At 35.7% G+C, this 25,251-nt stretch overlaps 1 protein-coding gene across 8 annotated transcripts in view; it reads left to right on the top strand.

The window, feature by feature from the left end:
- Window positions 1–25,251, top strand: part of DMD (dystrophin) — a 1,840,970-nt gene that overhangs the window by 341,720 nt on the left and 1,473,999 nt on the right. For all 8 annotated transcript variants that reach the window (XM_045507265.2, XM_045507267.2, XM_045507235.2 and 5 more), the window contains exons 5-6: window positions 13,075–13,167; window positions 20,593–20,765. In XM_045507265.2, the coding sequence (XP_045363221.2) occupies window positions 13,075–13,167; window positions 20,593–20,765 (266 nt within the window). The remainder of the gene's footprint in view (window positions 1–13,074; window positions 13,168–20,592; window positions 20,766–25,251) is intronic.

The following is a 25,251-nucleotide window of genomic DNA, read 5'->3' as shown; positions in this document are numbered from 1 at the left end:
AGTTTATTCAAAGTTGTAAGAAATTGGTAATTGCTAATAGAAAATTATGAGGTGGCTCCCAATTCTGCACATTATTCACAAACCTAATTTTAAAAATGACCTGAAAAAAAAATTAGCCCTCCCTTTTTGTTAAAGCGTGTTAGAAGCTTCCTTTTGAAAGGACACTTTGGAGTTGTTTTACGATCTTCTTAGGTCATTCATTTTGTCTTCTCCTCCTCCTCCCTAGGGTCTCCTCCTCTGCCATAAATGACTAGTTTTAGCATATTCCCTAGTTCTAAACTAGCAACTCAATTTGACCCTGTGCCTCAGTTTCTTTTCTTTTCTATGTCCTGACTTCTAACTTTCTATCCTCTGTCTAATGTCACTTACAACTTAGCTTTGTAGAGCTCAGATACCACGTTTATGTTCTGATTTGGATTCTCTGTGGTAGCATTTTTAGCATGAAGTTATCCTTGCTATCAATAATTTATTTTTGACAACCACTTATTGAGAAGAAAGTACTTCTAAGTGCAGTGAAATTTTTATCACAATATTTGCTGAGAGCAAAGCTCATTTGTAATAAAGTTGGCTGTGGTTTAAAAAAGCAAACAAAAGAAAGTACAAAATTTTGTGAAATAGGGGATGATGCTGCCAAATGGTTATGCTTGTCTAAACACCAGCTCAAAATAAAAACGTATTCACAGCTTCCGTTTATTTGTAACTTGTTGAAGATAGAACAAATCTCAGATAACATGGAAACATCTCTCACACTGCCATTCTATCATTCCTTTGCCCTTCTCCACTCTTGTTTATGGGTAGTCTCCTTCACCAGACATTCTGAATTCAGTTCTATAGGTCTTTAACCCCATCTTCTCTCAAATGAAAAGAAATATTTAGTGGGTCATTTAAGCTTCTTTACTGATAGATTTTTTTCCCCCTTAGATGTAACTTATCTCCAGTCAGTGAATTTCCTCTAATACAAATTTGAATTTTAATCATTTTATGTGAAGCTGAATAATGATTAGTTTTTTTCACTGGTAAAGGAATTTAGCCATTAAAAATCAGGTAGAGAGATTTGATTGTGATGTTTTAAACTGTCCTTCAGATGGGTTATGATACCTGTCTTCCATTCATTTGCTGATCTATTTGTTTCCTCTTCTTCCACGCCAAGGTTTCCATATGTATACTTTATGAATCCCAGTGCTTTTTTGAAGTCATAGAATGCACTCCACCATTATTTTAAAGAATCTGACAAAAAATACAGTGTTGAATTATACCCTGGGCATATACCGGCACTTTACTGATTTAATATGATTTAATATTAGCTGACATAGTTGTAGATCTCATAATTATGTTCAGTACACTACTCTCATCGTCTATGACAAAGTGGCAAAATTTCCCCAAGTAACGTCAAATGTACAATGTGTGATAGCACAAAAAAAGATCATTGTTGTACATTATTAAACCACAAATCCAAAGTGAGTACTTAAAAAGCCTAGGGTAAAAATTTAAATGTCAGTTATGTTCAAATATTCAATTAATCACATCATTGAAAACTATCACTGAATTAGATTGAATGGTTGTCAAATGTCACTGATCTGAAAAATGATACAGTATTCACTCTTCCTGGCATATGATCTTAGATAAAGAGGATTCTAAAGTGTTCTTTAAAACTAGTATTTTATGTGTCCTTTAAGTATTCAGAAACTTAAATAGCCATATAATATATATTTTGGGGTATGTCAGAACATAATATCTTTGACCGAATATAGACTGCTTCCATTTATTAGTCATAAAATCCAGTGCTCAGATATAAATTACAAATTTTTAATTTACAGTAAAATATTATTTCTTATATTAAATTTTGAGTCCTCACAGTAGGCCTATAATGTCTGCATCTTATATATGTTCATTCTAAGGATCCTCAAGACGTATATCCATTTAACTCTGTCATTCACTAACTACAGGATCTTTGTCAAATGATTCCAAGGTTCCACGTTGTCGTCTGTGATATGTACTAATAGAAATAGTTGTACATATTTCAAAATATTCTTCTGTGGAACATAAAAATATACACAAGCATATTATATAATCTTTAAATTTACATTCTAATGTAATGTGAAATTATTCCTCTTAAAATAAAGCTAGTTATCTTTGAAAATAAATTCATGAGGTGAGTTATCTCCCCACCCTGTTCATTTCTTGCATCAAGGGAAAAATAGTATGTTTTTCCTTGCCTATTCAACTTAAAATTGAAGTAACCATTTACTATGATTTGTACACATGGTGATCTTTCGGGATAATATAATATAGCTACAAATTATAATTGATTTTTTCTCATTATAATAAATGCTCTTATCTTAAAATTTTTTGTTGTTGCTATTGCTAAGTTTTTTTTTTTTCCTTGAAATCAGTATACATGCCTCAAGACTGGAAAGCTGTAGATATATAGGGTTCTTGTCATTAAAGTGGCACTCTGTATTGCCAGGTATAAGATACATAATATTTGTGAAAATTCAAGTTAAATAATATTATATTGAAAGTGTATACATCTTTTACCTTACTCTATGTTGTGAAATTATTTTTGAAGACAGTTTTATAGATGATGCCCTCTAGTATATAATACTCCCATCTAGAAAATTGTGTTTAGTTTAAAGAGCTACTTTGCCAAAAATGTTTAGTTCTGCATCTTATGTTCAATAAGAGTACCTGCACAGAAATTTCTGTTTTGCTATACTTGTTTTAATTTTCCTTCACCACTTTAATGTTTATGTTTAATTAACATTATGAGATTTTTAAAATTAACTGCTTCAAATCTTTGTCGTCATAGAGGCAGTGTATAAACAAACAAAAACACAGCTCAGTTAAGAATTATCTTCTGATGTATGATTATCATAAACACATTCAAAATAGAGACGTTTTGACTTATTTCACTAGTCTTTAAGCCATTTGATAAAACAGTCCATTCTTTAGTCTGTCTCTGTCCTCAACACTTAATAGGTGGCATATGGTGGATGGTGAAAAATATTCAATGAATGACTAAATATGTAAAGCTTAGTCATTGAAGGTAGGGATAGTATCTTTATAATGAGTTTCCAGAACTAAATATTAGGATGTATTATAGGTCAAAATATGCTTTTGGAATGTATTTTCCAATGCAAATTTCTATTGCATAAAATAAAAAGTAATCTTTGGAATACAGAGATATGGGAGGGAAGAAAGGAAACCTCATGGAGAGCCAAGACCACAGTGGCCAATGCAGCCCACTCTTTATGTTGTCTATATTGAACTATTCATCAGTTAATAAGAGATTCAATACATGTATCTTTCACTGGAAGAAAAAGGTATAGTTTATGCCCATAAGCCTTAAAATTTTATATAAATCTTGAACACAGTATAAAAGCACATGCTGCAGGGCAGTGAAACTTCTTTGCTTTTCCTGCATTTTTGATCTTTTGAATGCATTATTTTTGGAAGGATTATATAAATACTTGAGGAATTTCTCTTCAATGTGGAGAAGTTTATTTAGCTTCACTACATGATGGCAGATGTTTTATAAAAGGCTCTTAACACATTTAAAAAGCAAATCCTATTTGTCTAGAATGTTGGGAGAAAGTTCTCAGTTATAAACAGTTAATGAGAAAGAAATGTATTGATCTGAAAGGACCAAATTTATAGAATGTAGGAATATCTTCATGAGGTCTGAGTATCAAGAGGGATGTTTATATGATAAATTCCAATGCATGGTTTTCCCCTGAATGTTAGTTACTGTTTAAGATTCTGGTTAAGGAAATCCACCCAGACTTTTAAAGGTGATATTTCATGGGTCCTTTCATAATCTTACTCTATGTGAAATTATTTTATAAGATTGAATTTGCAGCATTTTTCAGTTAAACTCACATACCAAGACTGATAAGTACAAAGACGGCTTACCCTTATCCCTTACCCCATGCCTAATTAAAATAAATGCTCAGACTGTATTCTGCATATTAAGGAACAAAAATGACCCCTCCTTAGGGTAAATCTTGAAATCTGAAGTGATCTGGAAGAACCACATTCTTTGAAACTTGTGAGGAACCTCCTACCCCTAACCTAGTATCAATTGGCTAAATGGTACAAGATGTGTTTTCATTAGTACCTGTAGCTATGAAATATCCTTCTCATTGGTTGTTTAAGAGACAAGAAGTGGGGAGTATAGCTCAAATGGTAGAGCTCATGCTCAGCATGCATTAGGTCCTGGGTTCAACTCCCAGTACCTCCTCTAAAAACAAAATAAATAAACCTAGTTACCCCCCCCCCAAAGAGGCAAGAAGTGGCAGATATAATTTATTGGAAAGGCAATAGTTCCCTTATTGAATGAGATATAACTTTCTACAACATCTGTGTTAGAAATGCAAATGCTTAAATTATTTACAAACTAAAATTGGAAAAGTTTATCCATCTCCCTGCCACCACCAAAACTTTAAAAAGCATGAAAAAATGTAAGAGATTTACTCCTTAGAACTTTGTCAGAGATATCACAGGAATATTATTCCTTGGCTTTTATTTATATTTTTTTCTTCTCTTTTGCCTTCTGTTCTACCCTAAGAAGTTCCATTTTCATTATTTGACTTGGTTATTGCAATTATTTTTTATGTCAAATGTTCCTCATTATGTATATATTCACTATAACCACCATGGGATATCTAAATTTAGCTTGTGGAAAATATTATTGACAATGCTGGATTGCATCCACACCTTGAAGGAACTGGGGATAAAACAAAACCTGGGATGAAACAAACATTCTCTCAAATAAGCAATGGAAGAAAATTGCTCCTCATGCCCAGTGATTAGCAAACTAATTTAGGAAATAGAACACCAGGAAGTAACAGTGCTGTCTGAAATACTTGTATATGCATCATAGAATTATTAAATACAAATTTTTGTACAAAACCAGATATTTAAGTCTAAATACTAGTGTGGGAACGGAATAGGAATTCCCTTCAATTCGTGTTCTCACTACTATAAAATGGATAACAATAGACTGCTGTATTCCAAAAACTAATTCCTTAGGTTTCCTAGGTGCATTTTTTTTTTCTTTTAATAGCGTGCTCATCTTGACTCAAGGGATGTTTTCCTAAGAGTTCACATTTAAATATTCTACTGGAGCCACAATAAGATTCCATTATATCAAGGCAAATGGTGAGAATTTTCTATCTTCCAGAATTATGTTTAATACAACATCTTCCACAAATAACATTGCAAAATTCTGAGCCAGAACCTACTGTTACTTTTTGAGTAATGTCTTAGTCCTGTTTTCAGAAACTCCTAAAGCCAATCTTCATGTGGAGGTGAACTTGTTTCTGTAAAAATTCAATGCATGCTATTTAATTTTCACACACAATATCAATTTTCACACCTATTCATTGGGTGTCAGATGCTTTCATTCTGGAAGACAGGAAAACATAACTTTGGGTATCCTTAGTGACCTCAGTATTGAATTTCCTGCCACCTAGTGCTTGTCACAACACTGATACACACACAGTGAATCTATTTATTAACATATATGTCATGTAAATGTTTTTTGTTTTGCTTACTAGACATACATATAATTATTCATTTAACACAGATGTTAACATATTTTAATTTTTATTTTTCCTTTTCATAGTTATTTAGAAACTAGATTGATAATCCTTGAAAGATATAATTCCAGAGTGTGTATTTGGGAAAATATGTAAAAGAAAACAGAGAAGCAATTGTGAAACATGGTGATGATTATTTGAAAATAGCTAGTTAATTATTTTAAAAAACAATATTACTCATAGCTGCATGGTAAGAAATGGGGCATTATTAACAATACAAAACATATGATAATTCAGAGTTAAAATTGGCTAGACTGTCAATATGAGGCATTCAGTAGTGATATAAAGACCATGAACAATACTTTTCAAGCACGATGAAGTATCCCTCTTCTAGAGTCTTAGTGATTATTAATTAGTATTATTTTTTATAGTATTATTTTTTATATTTTTTGGTAGTTTGAAGAAGAGATGTATGGAGACAAACTGTAACCAAAACAAATAATATTCCTTGTCTACATGGTGGTATGCAATATTTATTAATTTGGAGACAGATTAAGGCACTTTGTGGAGAATTCTCTAGATTTAATTAATGAATTATCTCTCATGTCCAAACTTGTTTTAACATCTGACCTTGTCGAAGCTTTGTGTATCTTTGATAGTCTGTTTCCCTCTTGGTAAAACGTGCATAAACTAGTAACTGTCTCATGCTTTTACTGTGATGATGATGTCGGTAGAGTAAAAGCTCTATTCAGAAAGAACTTTATGGCCTTAATTTTTTTTAAAGGTAGAAATAAAAGAATAAGTATACACCTTAAAAGATTATAAAGACAAAAACAACAGTGAAAAGTGAATTCCATATAGGAAACTGAAAAAAAATAGGTTGAATACATTCAAAAGCTAGCTCTTTGAATAGCTCAACAAAGTAGATAAACCTCTTCTAATCGAGAGAAAATAAGAGAATGGCAAATAAACAAGATAAGTAATGAGAAAGGATGTGTAACCACAGATGCAGAGGAAACTTAAGAGAATACTACAAGCAATTCTGTAATATTAATTTTGAAAAATCCAGGACATGGATGATTTCTTAGTACACTGCAAATTACTAAAATTGACATAAGACTAGCAGAAAATTAAACTAGACTAATTACTTCAGAAAACATTGATACTTTACTAGAGGTCTACCATTGAAAAATAGGCCAGGATTCTTCACATATGAATTTGACAGAGTCCTTAAGGAATAAATAATTTCTGTATTTTAAGGTATTTCATCCAGAGCATATAAAAAGGATAAAACTCTGCAATTTCTTTTGTGATGTCAGAATAACCTTAGTACTAGCAATCTATAAACATAAAATTAAATAATAAGTGTAGAAGACAATTTTACTTTTGAATATAAATGATGAAAATCTATTGTGTTGAACTCTCTGAAATTGATTATAACCATATCTTGCATGTGGTAAATACTCAGTAAATGTTAGCTGTTAGTTACAAAGAACTCTTAAAATTAAGAAAGAGAAGAAAACTACCCTATAGAAAAATGACAAAGCATATTAACAGACAATTCACAGATGACACTGTAATCATCATCCATAGAAAAATATATTTTAAATGCACTTGGAATCACGGAAATAAATGAACAGTGCAATATCTTTATACTCATCAGACAGGCAAAATTTAAAAACAGAAACATCCATTTCTGGTAAGGGAAGAGCCTGCTCTTATATAATGTTGGTTAAAACATTAAATGCTAAAACCTTTTACAAAGAAGCACCTACTAAAATTAAAAATATATTTACCTTTTGATCTAATAGATACATTTCTGGGAATAGCTATTTTAACAATAGAAGCATCAGTCTCTGAGGATGTATATACAAGATGTCCATTCCAGGATTGTATAAAGTGGCAAATCTAAACAAAACCATTATCACAACCTTGGAAATGAACGTCTACGAACAGGGGACTGGCTGAATACTCTGATACAGCCAAACTATGAAACATTATACAGCCATTAAAATGAATGACTAAAAGGGATTATTGTTTGGTAAAAGTAGTAGTCAATTGAATTTCAATAATATGCCATTTTCTGTAAACTATAAAACCTCATAAATTTGTGTCTACATGATATCACACATGTATACTCACACATACAATGATCATATGATAGGGAGAAAAATATGAAAGGAGTTTTTTAGGTTAGATTAGGAAAGAAGTCAGGAAGAAAGTGGGGCAAGCAAAATGAAAAAACTTATCTAAAGAAAAATAGAGAGGCATGTATAAGATCTCACACATTTGTGTAAAATAATATATACGTGTGGTCTTATGTATAAAGAAGTAAAATATTTCTAAAAAGAACAAAATGAGATTATATACACACATACATGCATACATACACACACACATAGAAAACAGTACAAAGATTAGCATATAATTTATCACTCAGAAATGGGGATAGTTATATTTCTTACAACCCAACTACAAGATGACAAAATACCCACCTATGACAACATGACTTGATCAAGTATGGACCTTTAGAAAGGAATGATGATTGGTACTAGTTGCAGTATGATAAGAGTTACCCTCTAAGGCACACACTATAGAGAATATATGAGTGAAACACCACTTAAATCCATGTTTTTTGCTCATTATTCCCTGTTGTAAGGACCACCAACAAAACTGGCCTATTGGGTAGAATGGCATAGTGAGTAACACTGACAATAAAAACGTATACTAACAAGATATAATTGCAGATCAACAGAGAGTTACATAAATTGGATTGCATGATTGTAACTGTCTGCAGAATATCTTCATAAAAATTAAGACTTAATACTATGCTCTTATTGTTCATCAAAGATTGACAAATGGCTAAATGTTTATCACTGCATCACTTGTAAAGTTGTGATTAAAGATGCAGTATGTTATTATAAAATGCACATTTCTTAGAGTTGATAATTGTGAAAAGGTTTGTTGTCCTTGACAAAATTTAAGCTTCCTTGTATCAGTTTAAGAGACATTTATAATTAATCTTCACTACTTTCTGCTCAGTGCCCTTAAGAATTAGCCAAGATCTGTTCAACTTCTCTAGTATTATTGTTTTTCTGCATCATAGTGCCCTATGCTGTCCCTACTAATCAGTTCCTTGCATTCCTTGAGTTTTAAAGACTCTTCATAATCCTGCCCCAGATGGTTTAACAACTTCACCCATGCCACATTGTCCCTGAGTACAACACTTCTAATTCCCGACTAGGTGATAACCTTTACCCTGGTTCTTCTATCTTTACATGGGCTCTTCTTTTTAGTATGCCTCCCCCTCCCCCATCCCTTTCTGTGTTCCAGTCTTTATATTCCTTCTTTATAGATTTAGTCAACACTGAACATCTCCTCTTTCTTTTGCTCATGCTGTCACAATCATTTCTTTTTCTCTGCTTGGCCCCCATGAGACATAGTTGCCTACCTAATTTCTTCCAGTGGTTATAAATAAGTTTTATTGGACTATATCCATGCACCTTCCTTTAGGTATTGTCTACGGTTTCTGTGTGTGTGTTCCAATGGCTTCTCTTTATTATTTACTTTTATTGTGGTAAAATAGACATAACATACAAATTACCATTTTTAAGTGTACAATTTAGTGGCATTGTGTACATTCCCATTGGTATGCAACCATCACCATTATCCATCTCCAGAACGTTTTCATCATCCCAAAGTGAAACTCTTACCCATTAAAAAAACTCCCTAATCCCCTCTCCCTTAGCCCCTGGTCACCTCTATTCTATGTTCTTGACTCTTCTAGGTATCTCATATAAGTGGAATCATATAATAGTTTTTCATTCTGTGGCTGGCTAATTCTACTCACTTAAGGTTTTCAAGGTTCATCCATGTTCTAGCATGTATCAGAATTTCCTTCCTTTTTAAGGCTGAAAAATATTCTGTCTTGTTAGTCCATTCATCTGTCAATGGACATTTGAATAGTTTCCACCTTTTGGCTGTTGTGAATAATGCTGCTCTAAACATTGGTGTTTAAATATCTGTTCGAGTCCTTGCTTTCAGTTATTTTGGATATATACCTAGAATTAGATTTTCTGGATCTTACCTAATTTTAATTAGTTTTTATTATGTGGCCTGCTATATGCTTCTAAGCTTTTTGCCATTAGGGGTTCTAGCTTAGTCTACTTTAACAGGCTTGAGCACAGTACCTGACATAATAGAGATTGGATTGTAAAAGGAATTTTATGGGGATAAGGAAATGGAGGGACCAACTCCCTGCTCACACAGAGAACAAGAGTGAATAGGGATTGCTGGTATCTATCTAAGTGCCCGCTGCTTGCTCTAAATCTCCCCAGGATTGTCCCTATGGCAAGTCTAAACTTAACTACCAGCAGTGATTCCCTGAGTATATCTATTTCTTAAAAATCACATAGTCTCCATTTAAATAATTGAATCTTCAGAAAGGCATGATCTGACTATCACTCTTACTCTAAGTTCCAGAAAACAGGAATATTTTTCCCTTTTGTATCCTAAGTACATCAGTGCCTGACATATAGCCAAAATGTCTTTGTTGAATGAATGAATCAGTAAATCAGTTCATAAATGTATAACGCCTTTTCACATGGAGGAGTTCCTACTTCTGCTGCCACATGAGGAATCCTCCAATGAAATGTAGATGAAGGTGCTTTCTTGCTCATGAGTTACTAATCTCCCCTGGGATCTAAATTCTAGAAACTTACTGTATTCTACTTTGTATAATTAAAATGAAAGTGTCATGGCAAATTACTGTTTGCATGTATAGGACAAATCTATGTGAATGACCAGTAATTTGAAATATTGATATTAAATTAACCTCAGCACTGAAGTAGGAACAATTTCCATGGGGTTCTACTAAAATTCAGTTGTCCAATGAAAAGCATCTGCATTGTAGAAATAAGAAGACATGTAATACCTTACAAGGACAGTATCACCTTGATTTTCCTATACCCAGGAAAGTCGAGGTCTTTCATGTTAACCAGCTTTCAGGACTTCTGCCCATCTACTCCTTAATAGATCCTTACTTAAATGTCCATTTACATGCTGTCCATTTACTTGAGGCTGATTTCTCTGTAAAGTCCATATAGTCCTATCCTCACATCTAATCGATTGATAGCTCAGCAATACCCTCTACTATAAATTATGTGCAGAATTAAACTATGGACTTGTATCTAGATTGTTTATCTTTATTTCAGTTAGTCTACATTTTTTTTTCTGTCTCATTTATTTGTTTTAAGGCATTCCACCAATAATGTGTATATAGTTGGGAGACAAAAATAAATTTAAGTATTAAATTATCCACTGAACCCACAAATAAGTTTATGTGTGGAGTAATTGAGAGTGATTTGACAATTAAACTGAAGAGTAGCCTTTTTATTTTTTTCACCTGGATTCCCCAGATAGTTTCATATTTTTAAAAGTTATAATTAATAAAATGTAGAAAATTAAGATGAATGATGGAGTATATATTTTAGCATTGAAAAAGAAAATGGTGAACCCATTTTACTGGAGGAAGAAACAAGAGGGAAACACAGGTCCAAGTGAGACTTAGTCCAGGAAGGGTTTAGAACCTGAAAGAATGAAAGGTTTAACCAGAATGAATCTCGGATGTTTAGTGAAGCTATCTAGAGGGGGATGAATGGGAAACTCTCAGGTCAGTGCCCTCAGGACAAGACAAAATGGCAAAATACTGGAGGCAGCTAAAAGAAAATTCAACCAAAGGGAGCAGTGAGCCTAGGATAGTAAATGGGGAGAGAAACCTGAATTAATTCTCAGCCCTCAACTCTCGCTCTGACAGTTTCACCCTCATTGTATAGACCTTAATCAGAAGTTGCCTATTTGCTTCATTTTGATGTTTTCTCTTTTTAAAGTATCCCTGGATGTTCTTTTTTTTTTAGTTAACTTTTCTATTTTGAGATCATTGTAAATTCACAGGTAGTTGTAAACAATAATACAGAGAGATCCTGTGTACCCTTAACCCAGCTATGCCCCAATGGTAACATACATTAAAATTACCGTATGGTAATACTGTGGACATCGACATTGATACAATCCACCAATAGTATTTATATTTCTCCAGTTTTACTTGTACTCATGTGTGTGCATTTGTGTATGCATGTGTTTTTAGTTCCATACATTATCACATGGGTACATTTATGTATCTACTATCAGGGTCCGGATGCAGAACAGATCCATCACCACAAGCGTCCCTTGTCCTGCCCTTTTATGACCACAGCCACCTACCCTACCTAACCCATCCCAATTCCTAACCTCTGGCAACTGCTACTATGTTCTCCATTTCTGTAATTTTATCTTTTCAAAACTGTTATATAAATAGAATCATACTGTATGTAACCCTTGGAGATTGGCTTAGTTTTTTTCACTTGGCATAATTCCCGTGAGATTCACTCAAGTTGCTGTGTGTATCAATAGCTGGTTCCTTTTCATTGCAGAGTAGTAGTCCATGGTATGGATGTGCTAATATGTTTAATCATTCACCCTTGAATGGCATTTGTGTTGTTCCCAGTTCTTGGCTGTTACAAATAAAGTTGGTATGAACACTTTTACTTAGAGTTTTATATAAACATGACTTTTCATTGTTTTCAAATAAATGCCTAAGAGCCCAATTGCTCGGTGGTATGGTAAACACATGTTCACTTTTGTAAGAAACTGCCAAAATGTTTGGGCTGTGCATTTTAAAATTCCACCAGCAAAGCATGAGATGAGTGACCCAATTGCCCTCCATGTCCTCATCAGCATTTGATATTGTCACTATTTTTTATTTTTGCCATTATGGTAAGTGTGTAGTGCTAGCTCTTCATGGTTATAATTTGAATTTCCCTAATGACCAGTAATGTTGAACATCTTTTCATGTGCTCATTTGTCTCATGTTATGTGTTACCTGACTCCACCTAAAAATGTTAGGAGCATGAATGACAGGAGACAAGATCTATCTTGAAAAAATAAAACTGCCAGATTTTAGTTCCCAAACCCAGTCCGAGGTAGAGAAAAGAGAGCTGGCCATTAGCTCCATTGCTTGGTAGTGTTTTAATATGTATTTCTAAAGCAAGGACATTTTAGTCAAATGCAGTCACCCCTAATTATGACAGCAGTCCTCTGAGCATAAAAGGAATGATAAAATCCCCCCCCCTTTTTTTCACATTCCAATTATGTATTAGGAAGCACTTCTTAATTGTAGGTATCCTTTATGAGTTGTCATTGTTACATATTTTATTTGGAGATACTCTGATCAGACTCTTTAATCTGCAGTAATTTATTTACATACTAAAAGTACATTGATTTCCTATCTCTTTGTAAACGTGTTTGGGGACACTTGTTTGTTACAGAAAGTGTAGTTACAAATGCAATTTGTCTCATTTTTAGATTATTTGGAAAAAGCTGGAATGCTGCTTAGGCTCTGAAAACAGCTAAATGCAATTACCTTTGCATTTTGTTTTCCTTCCAAATAGACCTTTTGTCTCCTTCCTTCACACGTTTCCCACTTTATCTTTAACAGGTTGATTTAGTGAATATCGGAAGCACTGACATAGTAGATGGAAATCATAAACTGACTCTTGGTTTGATTTGGAATATAATCCTCCACTGGCAGGTAAGCATTCTGATGAATTTTTTAGGGGATGAGCGGGGGAGGTAACATGTTGTGGATCCTTTCTTTCATTTTTACCCTTGACCTGCAAAACAAACATGTGTATCTCTAACAATACAAAGCCCATCTCCATAGTGCTGCCATTGAAATCAGGAAACAGTGTGTCATCTGCAGTGGGAAGTATCAGCAGATTATAAAACAGGTTCTAGCACATTTACAGGAATATTTTTCGAAATTTTATTTCACTGGGTACGGATGAGAAGCAAAAAAAGACAAATCTTATCAATAGGTTAATAAAAATATTTTTTTACAAATACATGTCTTCTGTAACTCACCTAAAAGTAAGTACATAGTTTTGTAAAAAGATAGGTGTTTTTCCTGTTAATCACTTTCAAATGAATAAGAGTTTGTGAATCTTGTGTATTCTCAGTGTAAACTAATGCCAGTAAAAAATGATTGGGATATGATGATCTGTTTATGTGTTATACACACGAACTCACTTCATAATCTGATTTGGAAATTACATTTTTTTCTGAACCAGCTCACCATAGAGTCTTCTGAATGCCTGTATTTTATCGGACCTCTGTAAAACAGATCACAGGTCATTTGGTTAATGAAGAATATATATATATTTTTTAGTCAGAGCAACATGGGCTTAAATTTTCACTTCTTTATTTACCATCTTAGTGACATTAGGTATGATGCCATCCCTTTCTGGGCCATAATTCCCTTACTATCAAAAATAAAAAAAAATGAACATGTATATTTCCTGTCAGAATTAAATAAGAGAATATACATAAAGCCTTCAGGACGGTGCACCATTTTCATTAGAGGTATACCATACCAAGAATGTTGATTGCTTAGAATTTTCCAGTCATATTTTAAGAATTTGGAGGATAATTGAGATGTCTGCTCTTTTTATTAGCAGAGATTACTTTTTTTTTTTTAATAAAACAGCTTTTTTTTTTGAGGTGTAATTTATATGTAGTAAATTTACCCGTTCTGTGTGTAAAATTCAAAGTATACCAAACTGGTTTATTTCTGTTACCCAGTGCTTCTCAAATTATTTTGAGGAAGAAACAGTACCCCCTCTCCCTCACTGCAATCTGTCAAATATTTTAGGATAATTACAGAGTTGTACAATCATCACAACAATCTAATTTTAGCACATTCCTACCACCCTAAAAATAAATCTCATGTCCATTTACCATCACTCCCTTCTTCCACCCCCAACCCTAGGTAACCATTAATCTATTTTCTGTCTCTTTATGTCTGCCTTTTTGGACATTTCGTACCAGTGCAATCATATAATATATATTCTTTTATATCTGGCTTCTTTCACAGAACATAATCTTTGAGGTCCATCCCTATTGTAGCAGGTATCACTACTTCCTTTAGTAGAATTGACTTGAAGAGTCAGACAGCATGTAGACCGGGGTATACCTATTCAACTCAGTACCCATATTGTTCTCCCAGTTGACTCCCATATCCTTTTATTCTAAACACTCTGAACTGGCTCAGTCCTATTTCACAGCAACACTGGAAGAGAGAGAGAAAAGCCGTAGCAGCAGACAACAGAGAATAGCTCATAAGATTCCTAATTCTGGGCCTTTTTCATATGGTCATGGTATCAAACAGAACCAGCAAGGCAACACAGCCCACCCCCTTCCCCACCCCAGCAAGGCCAACTGGTTTCCTTCTGTTGCTCAGTACTTCTCACACTATCTTGAGGAAGTAAGTTTTTTCCCCCTTTTCCAGTGTATGTAAATTACAATAAAACTGAAGCATTATAAAAATGAAATAAAAAGACATACAAAACCCAAGCCTCTTTTTTATCATTAAACACAACAGACATATATAGGACTCTGTAAAATTGCTACAGAAGTTTCTAATGGAGTATCAGTTGTATTTATCTGAGAGCCTGGTAACAAATGGTTCATGGAGAAACTCCAGCTTGCAGAAGACACTTTGAGTTGTGCAGATGGTGGTCATGACAAAGCCAGAGGGAGGTCTTAGGCATGCTCAGAGCCCCCAAAGTCTATTTTAATTGTATTTATCATCCAAACTATCTCTTATATGATCTCACCCTTTCTTACTCCTCAAAACCCTTTCCAACTCCCTGTCAACTCACTGCCAGATAGAGGTTCAAAACCACCCTGTCTGATATTTTCTTCATCTGTTTGTGACCCTGTTTATGTTTTATTATTAGCACGTGGAAGGGCTTTCACAACAGGAATACCAGAAGGAATGCTTTTGCAGTCTTTCCTGGTCTGAGACTTCTTTTACAGTCTTCTGTTTTCCATCTCTGTCCTTGAATCACCATATCCTTGTGATTGCAAGGATATAGACTCTCCCCAGCCTCTGCCTCCTTATCTTATCTCTCTTCCATCATACCTCCCTTTTCTCCTAAAACTACTCAACCACTTTTTAAAAGTTTCTCGTGGTCAATACTCCGTGAATCAATCCCAAAGACATTTTCACCAAGAGTGCATATTTGCTTTCCTATTTAATAGTCAAAGAAACTCTTGAATCTCAGCAAAGATTAAAGGACACTGTGACCAACCTAATATCCTTTCCAGATTTATCAGATTAAGAATGACATGGAGAGATGGAAAGATGTGACTCCTGTTTCAGAGTCACATACTCTGGAGGCCTTCTCTTTGAACTTGCAAAAACTCAGGAATGCCAACCCTATTTCCCCTGTCATTGTTTTTCCAGTTTCCACTCAGATGAAATTGTTAGCCTGAAAAATAATGCCTGTTCTGAGGAGTAAGCAGCTTGGAGCAAAATTGTGAAGTAGACAATGTGTGTTAGGCATCTTTTTCTTCTTCCTTTTAAAGTGCAGATCATCCTTTTTAGGGGGGTCAGCTAGGTTCTGGGAACCAGCTGGAGATAAAAACATATCCTGCTAACAGTGGTGTGCTCTCAGAGGTCAGGCCCCCACCTTTGCTAGCTAACTCAAAAGAAATACTCCTATCCAGGGCTACTTCACACTGGAATGTTTATATTATTTATTATGTTCACAGCAGACAAGAGGAAGATGGATTTTGTGCTGCTGAAAGCTCTTACTGTAACCTCCTGCCTGCCTAGTACCTTCTGTGCAAGACAGGTTTTGATCTGGTTTTCTGCAGGCCTTTTACTCACTTCCATCCTTTCCTTGTAGGAGACTGTTCCTACCTGTCTTCACTCCTACCCCTCTGCTGTAACTCCTTTTAGTCACAGGATAGATTCTGGGAACCAGACTTTGAGTTTAGTAGGCAGGATGTTAATTGATGCACAGCCAACAAGAGCTTTATTCAACCCCATGGGGAACTGGGAGCAAGAATGAACCTCCAGAGTTGTCCTGAGTGGGGCTGAAATGGTTGAGTCTTAACAACATTCCCTTCATCAGTTACTAGGTGGGCTGCCCTAGGAAGGTGTGACCTTAGGTTACATGCCTCTGCAATTCAAGCAGTTCCCGTGGGGACTCAAGGCTGAGGTCTGCCTGATAACAGCTGGAGAAACAAGCCCTTTCTTAAAGGAGAATCTTGGCGGTGCGGCTCCATGTACATCACCTCTTCTTTGTCCCATTAACTCCTAGTCATTTTTGAAATCACTGCTCAAAGACGTTTCATTTTTTTTTCCTTTCAAAAATAGACGTATAGCTGTATGCATATACAGATTTGTTTAAATTGATTCTTTGTCTCAGGTACAGTAAGCCCTGAGGATGGGGAACATTTCTGCTTAAAGATTCACCTTAGAAGCAGCTCAGTGTCTCACTGAGGGCTGATCCTTAATCTGTAGGAAATCCTTTTCTGTAGGAAAAGAAGAACTGCTTATCTCACATTGCCCTTTATTATTATTATTATTTTTCTCAGAAACGTTTGCACCCTAGTAGAAGCAACAGCGATGAGGCTGAGGCTGATGCTGATAAGCTGAATTAGTGACACAATGATGCTAAAGGAGTTTTGGATTGAATACTGTGTTGTCCTTTAACATTATGCACATAGAGGGCAGTCTGGCCAAGCATTTCACAAATGAATCCCGTTCATCATGGGAGGGTTGGCTGATCAGTGCAAATCCATCACCACCACTGAGCCAGAATCTGCTGATTCCAATCCTGGTTCAGCACAGGACACATAGTAAACGTCTTGCAATCTCTGTACATGGAGGCTGTGTATTTTGTAACTTTAGAATATGATGAGAAAAATTACATATCTTACATAACTATTTGACCTATTTACTCACTGAGTAACTGACTAAATAAGCAGGTCAGGAAGGAATTAAGAAAACTGGATAATCCACCTCTAAATAATAGATTTAGCTATCAAGGGATGGTGACAAATATATGCAAAGATACCACATCTTCAAATCATTACCACATTTACCAAACATCATCTCAAATGCTTTTCAAGTATTTTAAAGTTAGATTTAATAGATTATCTTAAAATTTCCATTGAATCTTTCATAAAAGGAGAGGAGTAACATTGGAGATGTTAAAATATGTATTTTCCCCAAAGGCATTTGTTAACATCTACATGGATGAAAAAGCGAAATAAAATGTCATATTTAGAATACACAATGGTATTCATCATCTGACCCAGTGTTGGTAGTTTGTGGACCTTATAGTTCCTGAAAGGGAAGCCCTTGGTGGTCAAAACTAATCACATTTACTGATACCCTTACTTTAAGTAGGTGATAAGGGGCCTGACATATTAAAGGAGTAGCCTTGTAATTATTTCTTTAGTAGAGTATGTAGACGGTTTGTTCTATAATGAGGTGTCAGCTGCATTCCTGAAACCTAGAAAAAACGTTTAGAATGGATTTCTGCGTCAGATTAGTTAGAAGAATGACACTTGGAAGTATTACAGCCTTGCTGAATGGTATTTGCACCTGCACACAGCATAGGAGAGAATCAGATGTCCAGAAACCAACTCATAAAAACAAAGCCGCGCCAGGCCTTTTCCTCCTTCCGCAGTTTCTGTTTCCGCCTCCCTTCCGGGCATGGGGGTGGGGTGTGGCAACGCCACCACGAACGAACCTGGTCCGCGACCCAGACGCTGAGTCCAGCGGCCCCTCCTGGTCCGGTGCTGCCTTACCTGACTGTGCACCCTCCTCTGCTCGCCCCAAGACGGCCTCCTGCTGGCGGAGTTGGGTCTCTCGCCCGTGACCTTTGCTGCCTAAGTGGCGTCCTCAGCAGCGGCCTTCTGGGGTTTCTCCTGACCCTCGACTTCCTCTCTGCTGATACCAAGCTGCTGAGCAAGTGGCGAGGCGTGTGCTGGTCCCTCATGGACTTCCTACGTAGTGTCACAGCCTCCCTTGTCTCCTTCGCCATCTCTGTCACAGCTGTCACCGAATACTCCGAGGGACTTCCAAAGCAGCCAGGTGTTTGGTTTCTTTGCCACAGTGCTGTTTGCATTTGACTTCTACCTGAATTTTAACAACACGTTCGAATTTCTCAAAGAGACCGTGGGGAAGATTCCACAGCCGACAAGGCGAAAGTAGGGAATTCCGACTGTGACTCGGGAGGTGGGGCGGTCGCCGGGGAACCCTGGGTGTCGGGGAGGGAGACTGTGATTTCTCAGAGCAGCGGCGGGAGTTGCTGACGGGAGCGGGCCTCCTCACAGCCCTGAGGTGATGTTCCCGAGCCCAGCCCACAAGACGTTACCACTTGGCTTAGCACTATTTAAGCACTCTGCATGTGTGGGCTTCTGAAATGTTCAGCCCTGTCTCCCCATCTCTGACTTATAGACCTGAAGCCCTTTAACCTCTCTGCCAAAAATTAGCACAAAGGAACAAGGCGGATGGAGCCTTGTTACCCGCTCACAGGAAGCATTTTGCTACAGGCAGTACAAGTAAGACAGAAGTCAGCACAGGCCCAACCTGCTAGGTTTTTGTCTGCATTTGGTGCCCCTGTTCATGCCAGGCACTTTGTCGAAAATGATCCTTCCAAGATTCTTTCGTTCAAGGAGCACCAGTTCCTTCTGCATTCTTGAGGCGGGGAGAAAACTGACCTCTGCCCCATCATCTAGGAGTGAGTGGGTCTGGATGCCTGTCACTGACTCACCCTTGGAGACCACCTCTTCTTTGGGTGACATGACTATTTTAAGACTGTTTTAAAGAAAAGCTCGTAGACCAGCTTACCAGACCCAGAAGATCAAGGGTACCAAACAAGCAAATAACACTGACAGTATCCAGGGTAGCCGGCAGGCCTAGCCAAACCTTTTCTTACCCCTGGGGACCCACCAGCAGTCCAGTGGTCCTTGGGCTGCTCAGGGCAATGTGCTTCTAGATACCAGAGCAGGTCTCTCTGGAGAGGTGAAGTGTGCCTTCTGTGTTCCCTTAAGGACCTATGCTGTGTATGTATCTTCAATGATATTTTGTAACTTTATAGTTGTTTTTTTAAATATAAAAGCAGTTTCTTACATGGCACTTCTTGTGATCCAGGAGGCCTTGTAAGTGAGCCAGAGTTCTACACGTTTAGGGCATTGGTAACCTTTGTTTTTCTCTTGCATGTGAACCTCTTACCATGAAAAAAGTCATAATGGATTAAACCAGACTGAATAAAAATAGACAAAAAAACAAGGTGACACATCTATGGATTTTAGAGAAGAAAGGATCTTTTCCTTTCTTTTGTTGATTTTTTTTTTAAATTTTTTTTTTTTTTTGGTGGGCGAGGGAGGTAATTAGGTTCATTTATTTATTTATTTTAGAAGAGGTACTGGGGATTGAACCCAGGACCTCATGCATGCTAAGCATGTGCTCTACCACTTGAGCTATAGCCTCCCCCTGACTTTTTGTTTTTATTTTAAATAGGAAAACTCATTTCTATATTCTTTTTTTTTTTTAAATTTAAGTCAGTAAACATAATTGGCATTATTGTGAGTTATAGTACAAACTTGGGGTTTTATCTTCCTATATGTAGTTTGTCCTTCGATTTTCACAGCGACCTTGTGTGTATAGTTAAGAAAACAGAGGACTAAAAAAGGTGAAGTTGCCCATTAACACAGTTTTTAATAGCAAAGGCAAAATTTGAGCCTAGATTAAAAAAAAAAAAAGCAAGATTCTTCTTTTAGCCACAGTGCTACTAAACCCCAAACTACTAATGTATCTTGTCATTGGTTCACAAGGCTGACAGATCTTATCTAGCATATCCATTAAAAGTTAGCAGATAAGCAATTCTAAAAACACAAAATTAATAGTTTAACATGGAAGAATCCATGAGTGATATTAAACATATTCAGTAAATGGTATATCACAGACACCAACCAATCAGAATAGACTCCTAACTAATTAGCATGGACACAGCCTTCATAGATTCTATTATTTCTCATTACTGATTGACCCTAAAGCTCCCATTATTTATGACTGAATCTTAGGACATTCAAACTTCAGTTTGTCTGGTTCTCATTCATGCATTTTCTTTTAACATGTTCTTTCCACACATAGGTAAAAAATGTAATGAAAAATATCATGGCTGGGTTGCAACAAACCAACAGTGAAAAGATACTCCTGAGCTGGGTCCGACAATCAACTCGTAATTATCCACAGGTTAATGTCATTAACTTCACCACCAGCTGGTCTGATGGCCTGGCTTTGAACGCTCTCATCCATAGTCACAGGTAAGGAGACTACTGAGACATTGAATGATTTTTGTAAATACTGACTTAGAGACTGTTTTTTTTTTCTCCAGTATTGTTCCAGATCATTTCCCTCTATGCAACGTGTTATTTATGTTGACCATATTGCTCTAACCATCCAGTGGAATGCACTGAATAAGAGTATCCTATTTTTTATATATCACTTAGTTGTTGAAATATTAAAACTACTGCAGCATGAATGTGGTTATGGTGGGGGGAGGGGACCAACAACTTTGAAATTGAGACTCTGCCAGATAATCACGGGTATATTCTAACTTTGCTAAAAATTCAGTCTTTCTGTACAAAGTGTTAGTATTAGCCTAAACTATAGCATTCAAAATGGTTCCAGATGTTATGTGAGTGGCCATAGTAAAATTAATTACCATCATCAGATTAATAATGTGAAAAAGAAACATTTCTCTTGTCAGATCTACACTTGGATAGCAAATACTATGAGGCCTTGTGGTTTTTTTTTTTTTCTAGTATTTCAGGATTAAAAGAATTTCTGAGCATCTTAGCAACGAAGGCAAAGAGCAGACCACAATTAATTCTGACTCAGTGCTCAGAGTAGCAAAAGAAAGCAATCACTGGAACAGCAAAGCAATTTCTATAAAGCGTGAGAGAGAGTTGTTCTGTCGATCTTTATAAAAGGAACTCCGTGTGATATAGAGAACTAAATGTCCTTAACTATATTCACACTATTTTCTTAGATAACAAAATATTTGTTTGCTTTTTCTTGTATAAAGAAGCTCAGTAGATGAATTGATAACAGTTAAAGACAAATGAAAATTACACAGTAAATACATATATAATATATAAATATCTAAAGAATATATTATATGTATAATTCATTTACTCTAAGGAATATTTACTTTAGTTTTCCTCTTACTCATCTTTTTTAACTCAGCCCAATCCCCAAGGTCAAATACATTGCCTTATTAACTGTGTTTGAAATGCCCCTGGACTGCATCTTCTCTGGTTTTCAATGCAGCTTATCTTTTCTCACTTTGATCTTTCTTTTCCTGACAAGTCTAGTCTACCATTTTCCTCTGCCAGTCTTGCTTCTCGAAAAGTCCAGAATCTAAATTTTCTTCATGGTTTACCAATCTGAGAGCAAACGGAGGCTTTCTAAATAAGTGTCTTTGTCAGGTGTCTTGCTCCAGCTGGGTTTAATTAACCCCATCCAGACTGATTTTCCAGGTGAATGACTCAGCAGCATGATTTTCAAAAGGAAGCGGGCTCATACTCAATCGACATATTAAGCAATGTTAATACGTTGTTTGTCCTAAGTGTGACGTGAAGGAAAATATTCCACAGCTTGAACACAGCCAGATGAGAAGGGATAGAGACGTTCATTCTGCATTATAAGTCAGTGTTCATTTATGCAACCACATGCTTCACAGTAAGGGCTGGAACATACTGATCTTACTATTCATGTACACATTTGCAGATGAACAGAAATATTGCGGATCAGGTTATGCGGTCCTTGTTGGCTCGTTAACATTTTCTTTTCAAGTGAAAGATTTCAATCCTGCAAGCATGGTCACAGACTATCTTTGTTAATATTCTGTTTCACGATTTTTGAATATATTTGTAAGTAATACAGTAAACAAATCCCGGTTGCCCTATCATATCTTTCCCTGACCTACTCTTTGTCTCTCAAAATATCTCCATTTATGTATTCTTCTGTCATATTGAATGAATCATCAGTAACCTATTTGTACATAACATGTTACTTTTCAAAAGATTTCTCACAGTTGATAATGCTCTTTCATGAATCATCTCCCTCTTCTATTTGTCTCTGACAGATGTTCATTTGTTTATCTAAAGGAAAAAAAAAAAACTGGTTGAGGTTTCTGTTCTAGGGTGATTGTCATTGGTACACTTAGGAATGTCATTAGGTGTCCTGATTTCAAAAATGGAGTGACTAAGCTATGTAGCAAAGGCATGAACTTGATAAAGAGCATAGGAATTGACAAAGAGCCTTGTCAAAGGTTAGGCTTTTAGTGGCTTTATATCTCTTTAAAGCTAAATTTTATCTCAATATGTAGGAAATTAAAAGTATTATATTAAAACACAAGTCTACTACAGTGCAGTTAAAAGGAAGCCAGATTCTACTCTTGTGGGAAAATCAAATGATAATTGGTTAGAAATGTGCTCAAAATATGCAAATAAGTTGCAGTGAGTATAAAGTTGCAATTAAATTTTCTTCCTAATTTCTTTTAATTTATTACCATGGAAGTAACACAGCACATGGATTTAAAAAAACTGTTACACATTAGAGAGGGAGGCAAAGGACCAAAAGAAACAAAACGTGTCTTCGTGACCCCAGCCTTACCTATCACACTTTGCTTCCTAGAAGTAGTCAGTGTCAGCAACTTCTTTTATTCCTTCTGATGGTTTTCATAATTACATATATTTATTTCTTGATTAATTCATTTCTGACATGTGGATTTATTCTTTAATATGAAACCCACAAAAATTACCTCTCATTCCCATCTATTTCCTGATTTGATTACTATATTATAATTGCTTTATTCTTATAATTATTGCCTGGATGGCTTTAAATGACAGTGGTATATACCTTTTTTCATCAAGCATAGATGAGATCTGTTGACTACCTGAAATGAAGGATGAGGAAATTATCACCCTTACAGTTCCTCCTCTTTTCTCCTCTCCATCTTCCATTCTGTTATTAGATAATTATTCTTGTGTCAACAGTGCTTGTAACATTTATATCTATTCTGTAAGTATAGGTGTCCTTGGCTTGAATCTATAAATTGAAATATAACTAACCTTAGAACAAAGTAATAGTAGTTAATGCTTTTAAGCAATTATTGTTTTGTAGGCACTAAGTGAAATATCCTACCTGTTTCTCATGACATAGATACTATCATTGTCTCTGTTTCACAAATTGAGAAATTGAGGCACAGAGAGCTTCTGTGATTTACCTAAGACCGTTTGGCCTTGTCAAACTAAATAAAGAGATAAACTGAGGGGAGCTCAGCTTACCAGAAATTGAATTTATTTGGGAATAACAGAGAAACTGCAATTCAGGAAATGCACACTGTGGCAAGTTACAGCTGAGTCCGTTGAGGGTTTGGGGCAGGAGCACAAACAAGGGACAGTCCAGCCACAGTGTAAGCAGTAAGTTCATTGGCTTGAAGATGGGGAGAGATTCATAGTGGACATTCACTGATTACAAGATAAGGCTTGATCTTCTGTAAAACAGGTGTTACAGAAAATCTCTCAGTTCTTAAGTTCCATTCTTTAGAGGACATCTGTGTGAAATTCTCCATTTTATATCCTCTGGTTCCATTTTCAATTGAAATCCTTTCACAGCTAATATGTAGTAGAGCCAGAATATGAATTTTTGGAGGATTCTGCTTATGCTTGTCTACTAGGTTATGTTGTCTCATTCAGCACGATGGTTTCCTCAAAAGACTGGTGATCTTGGTTGCATGTTCTTATTTATGAGTTATGGTCTGGTTTAGCATGGAAAAGGTATGTGGCTTTCCTCTACAGTTGGTTGGTTTTACAATTCTTTATGCATTTGAAAATCATAGTTATTTTAAATGTTAATTGATTAATTTTAATTATTTAAAACATTTAATTAGATTGATTTTCATGATAGAAAAGACCTCAAAGGTCATTTAGTACAGTTCCTTCTTTTAAAAATGAAAACGCCGAAGCTCAAATAGATTATATAACTCAGATAACTCCTCACCCAGGTGATTAGTTACTGGCTTAAGTGAAGGGGAAGGGCATGAAGGGAGAAGGGCTGGAATGTGGAAGCAGTTCTATTTTTTTAATCATACTCATTTAACCTTGTTTACAGTACTGTAGGTGAGAAAACTAGTTTCCCATACTCTCTCATCTATATTCTCGTTCACTTCCATTGCTGAGAGATGGAGAAATGAAGATGAGGCAGACGTTGCATAGTGAAGTTACCATTTGCCCCACATAGTCTAGAATTTAATTTTTATTTCTGATAGTCTTTCCACTACTAGAGACAGCTCCCAATTTATACATATTTTAGGTTCTAAAAGATTGTTCATTGTTTTGGTTACCTTGGAGTACTTTCCTGAGAAGTGTACAAAATTCTGGTGGATGAAACAGGATAGGAAATGAGAATCAAAGGAGAAATGAAATTGTACCTTTATTTTATTTTTAATTTTTTTTACATTTTTAAAATTGAGTAGTAGTTATTTTACAATGTTGTGTCAAATTCCAGTGTAGAGCACAATTTTTCAGTCATTCATGAACATGTATATATTCATTGTCACATTTTTTTTTTTGCTATGAGCTACCCCAAGATCTTGTATATATTTCCCTGTGCTATACAGTATAATCTTGTTTATCTATTCTGCATTTTAAAATCCCAGTCTGTCCCTTCCCACACCCCACTCCCTTGGCAACCACAAGTTTGTATTCTATGTCTATGAGTCTGTTTCTGTTTTGTATTTAT

This window comes from Camelus bactrianus, chromosome X, assembly GCF_048773025.1.
Source record: "Camelus bactrianus isolate YW-2024 breed Bactrian camel chromosome X, ASM4877302v1, whole genome shotgun sequence".
Classification (NCBI taxonomy): Eukaryota; Metazoa; Chordata; class Mammalia; order Artiodactyla; family Camelidae; genus Camelus; species Camelus bactrianus.
This window is presented reverse-complemented; position numbering and strand designations above follow the sequence as displayed.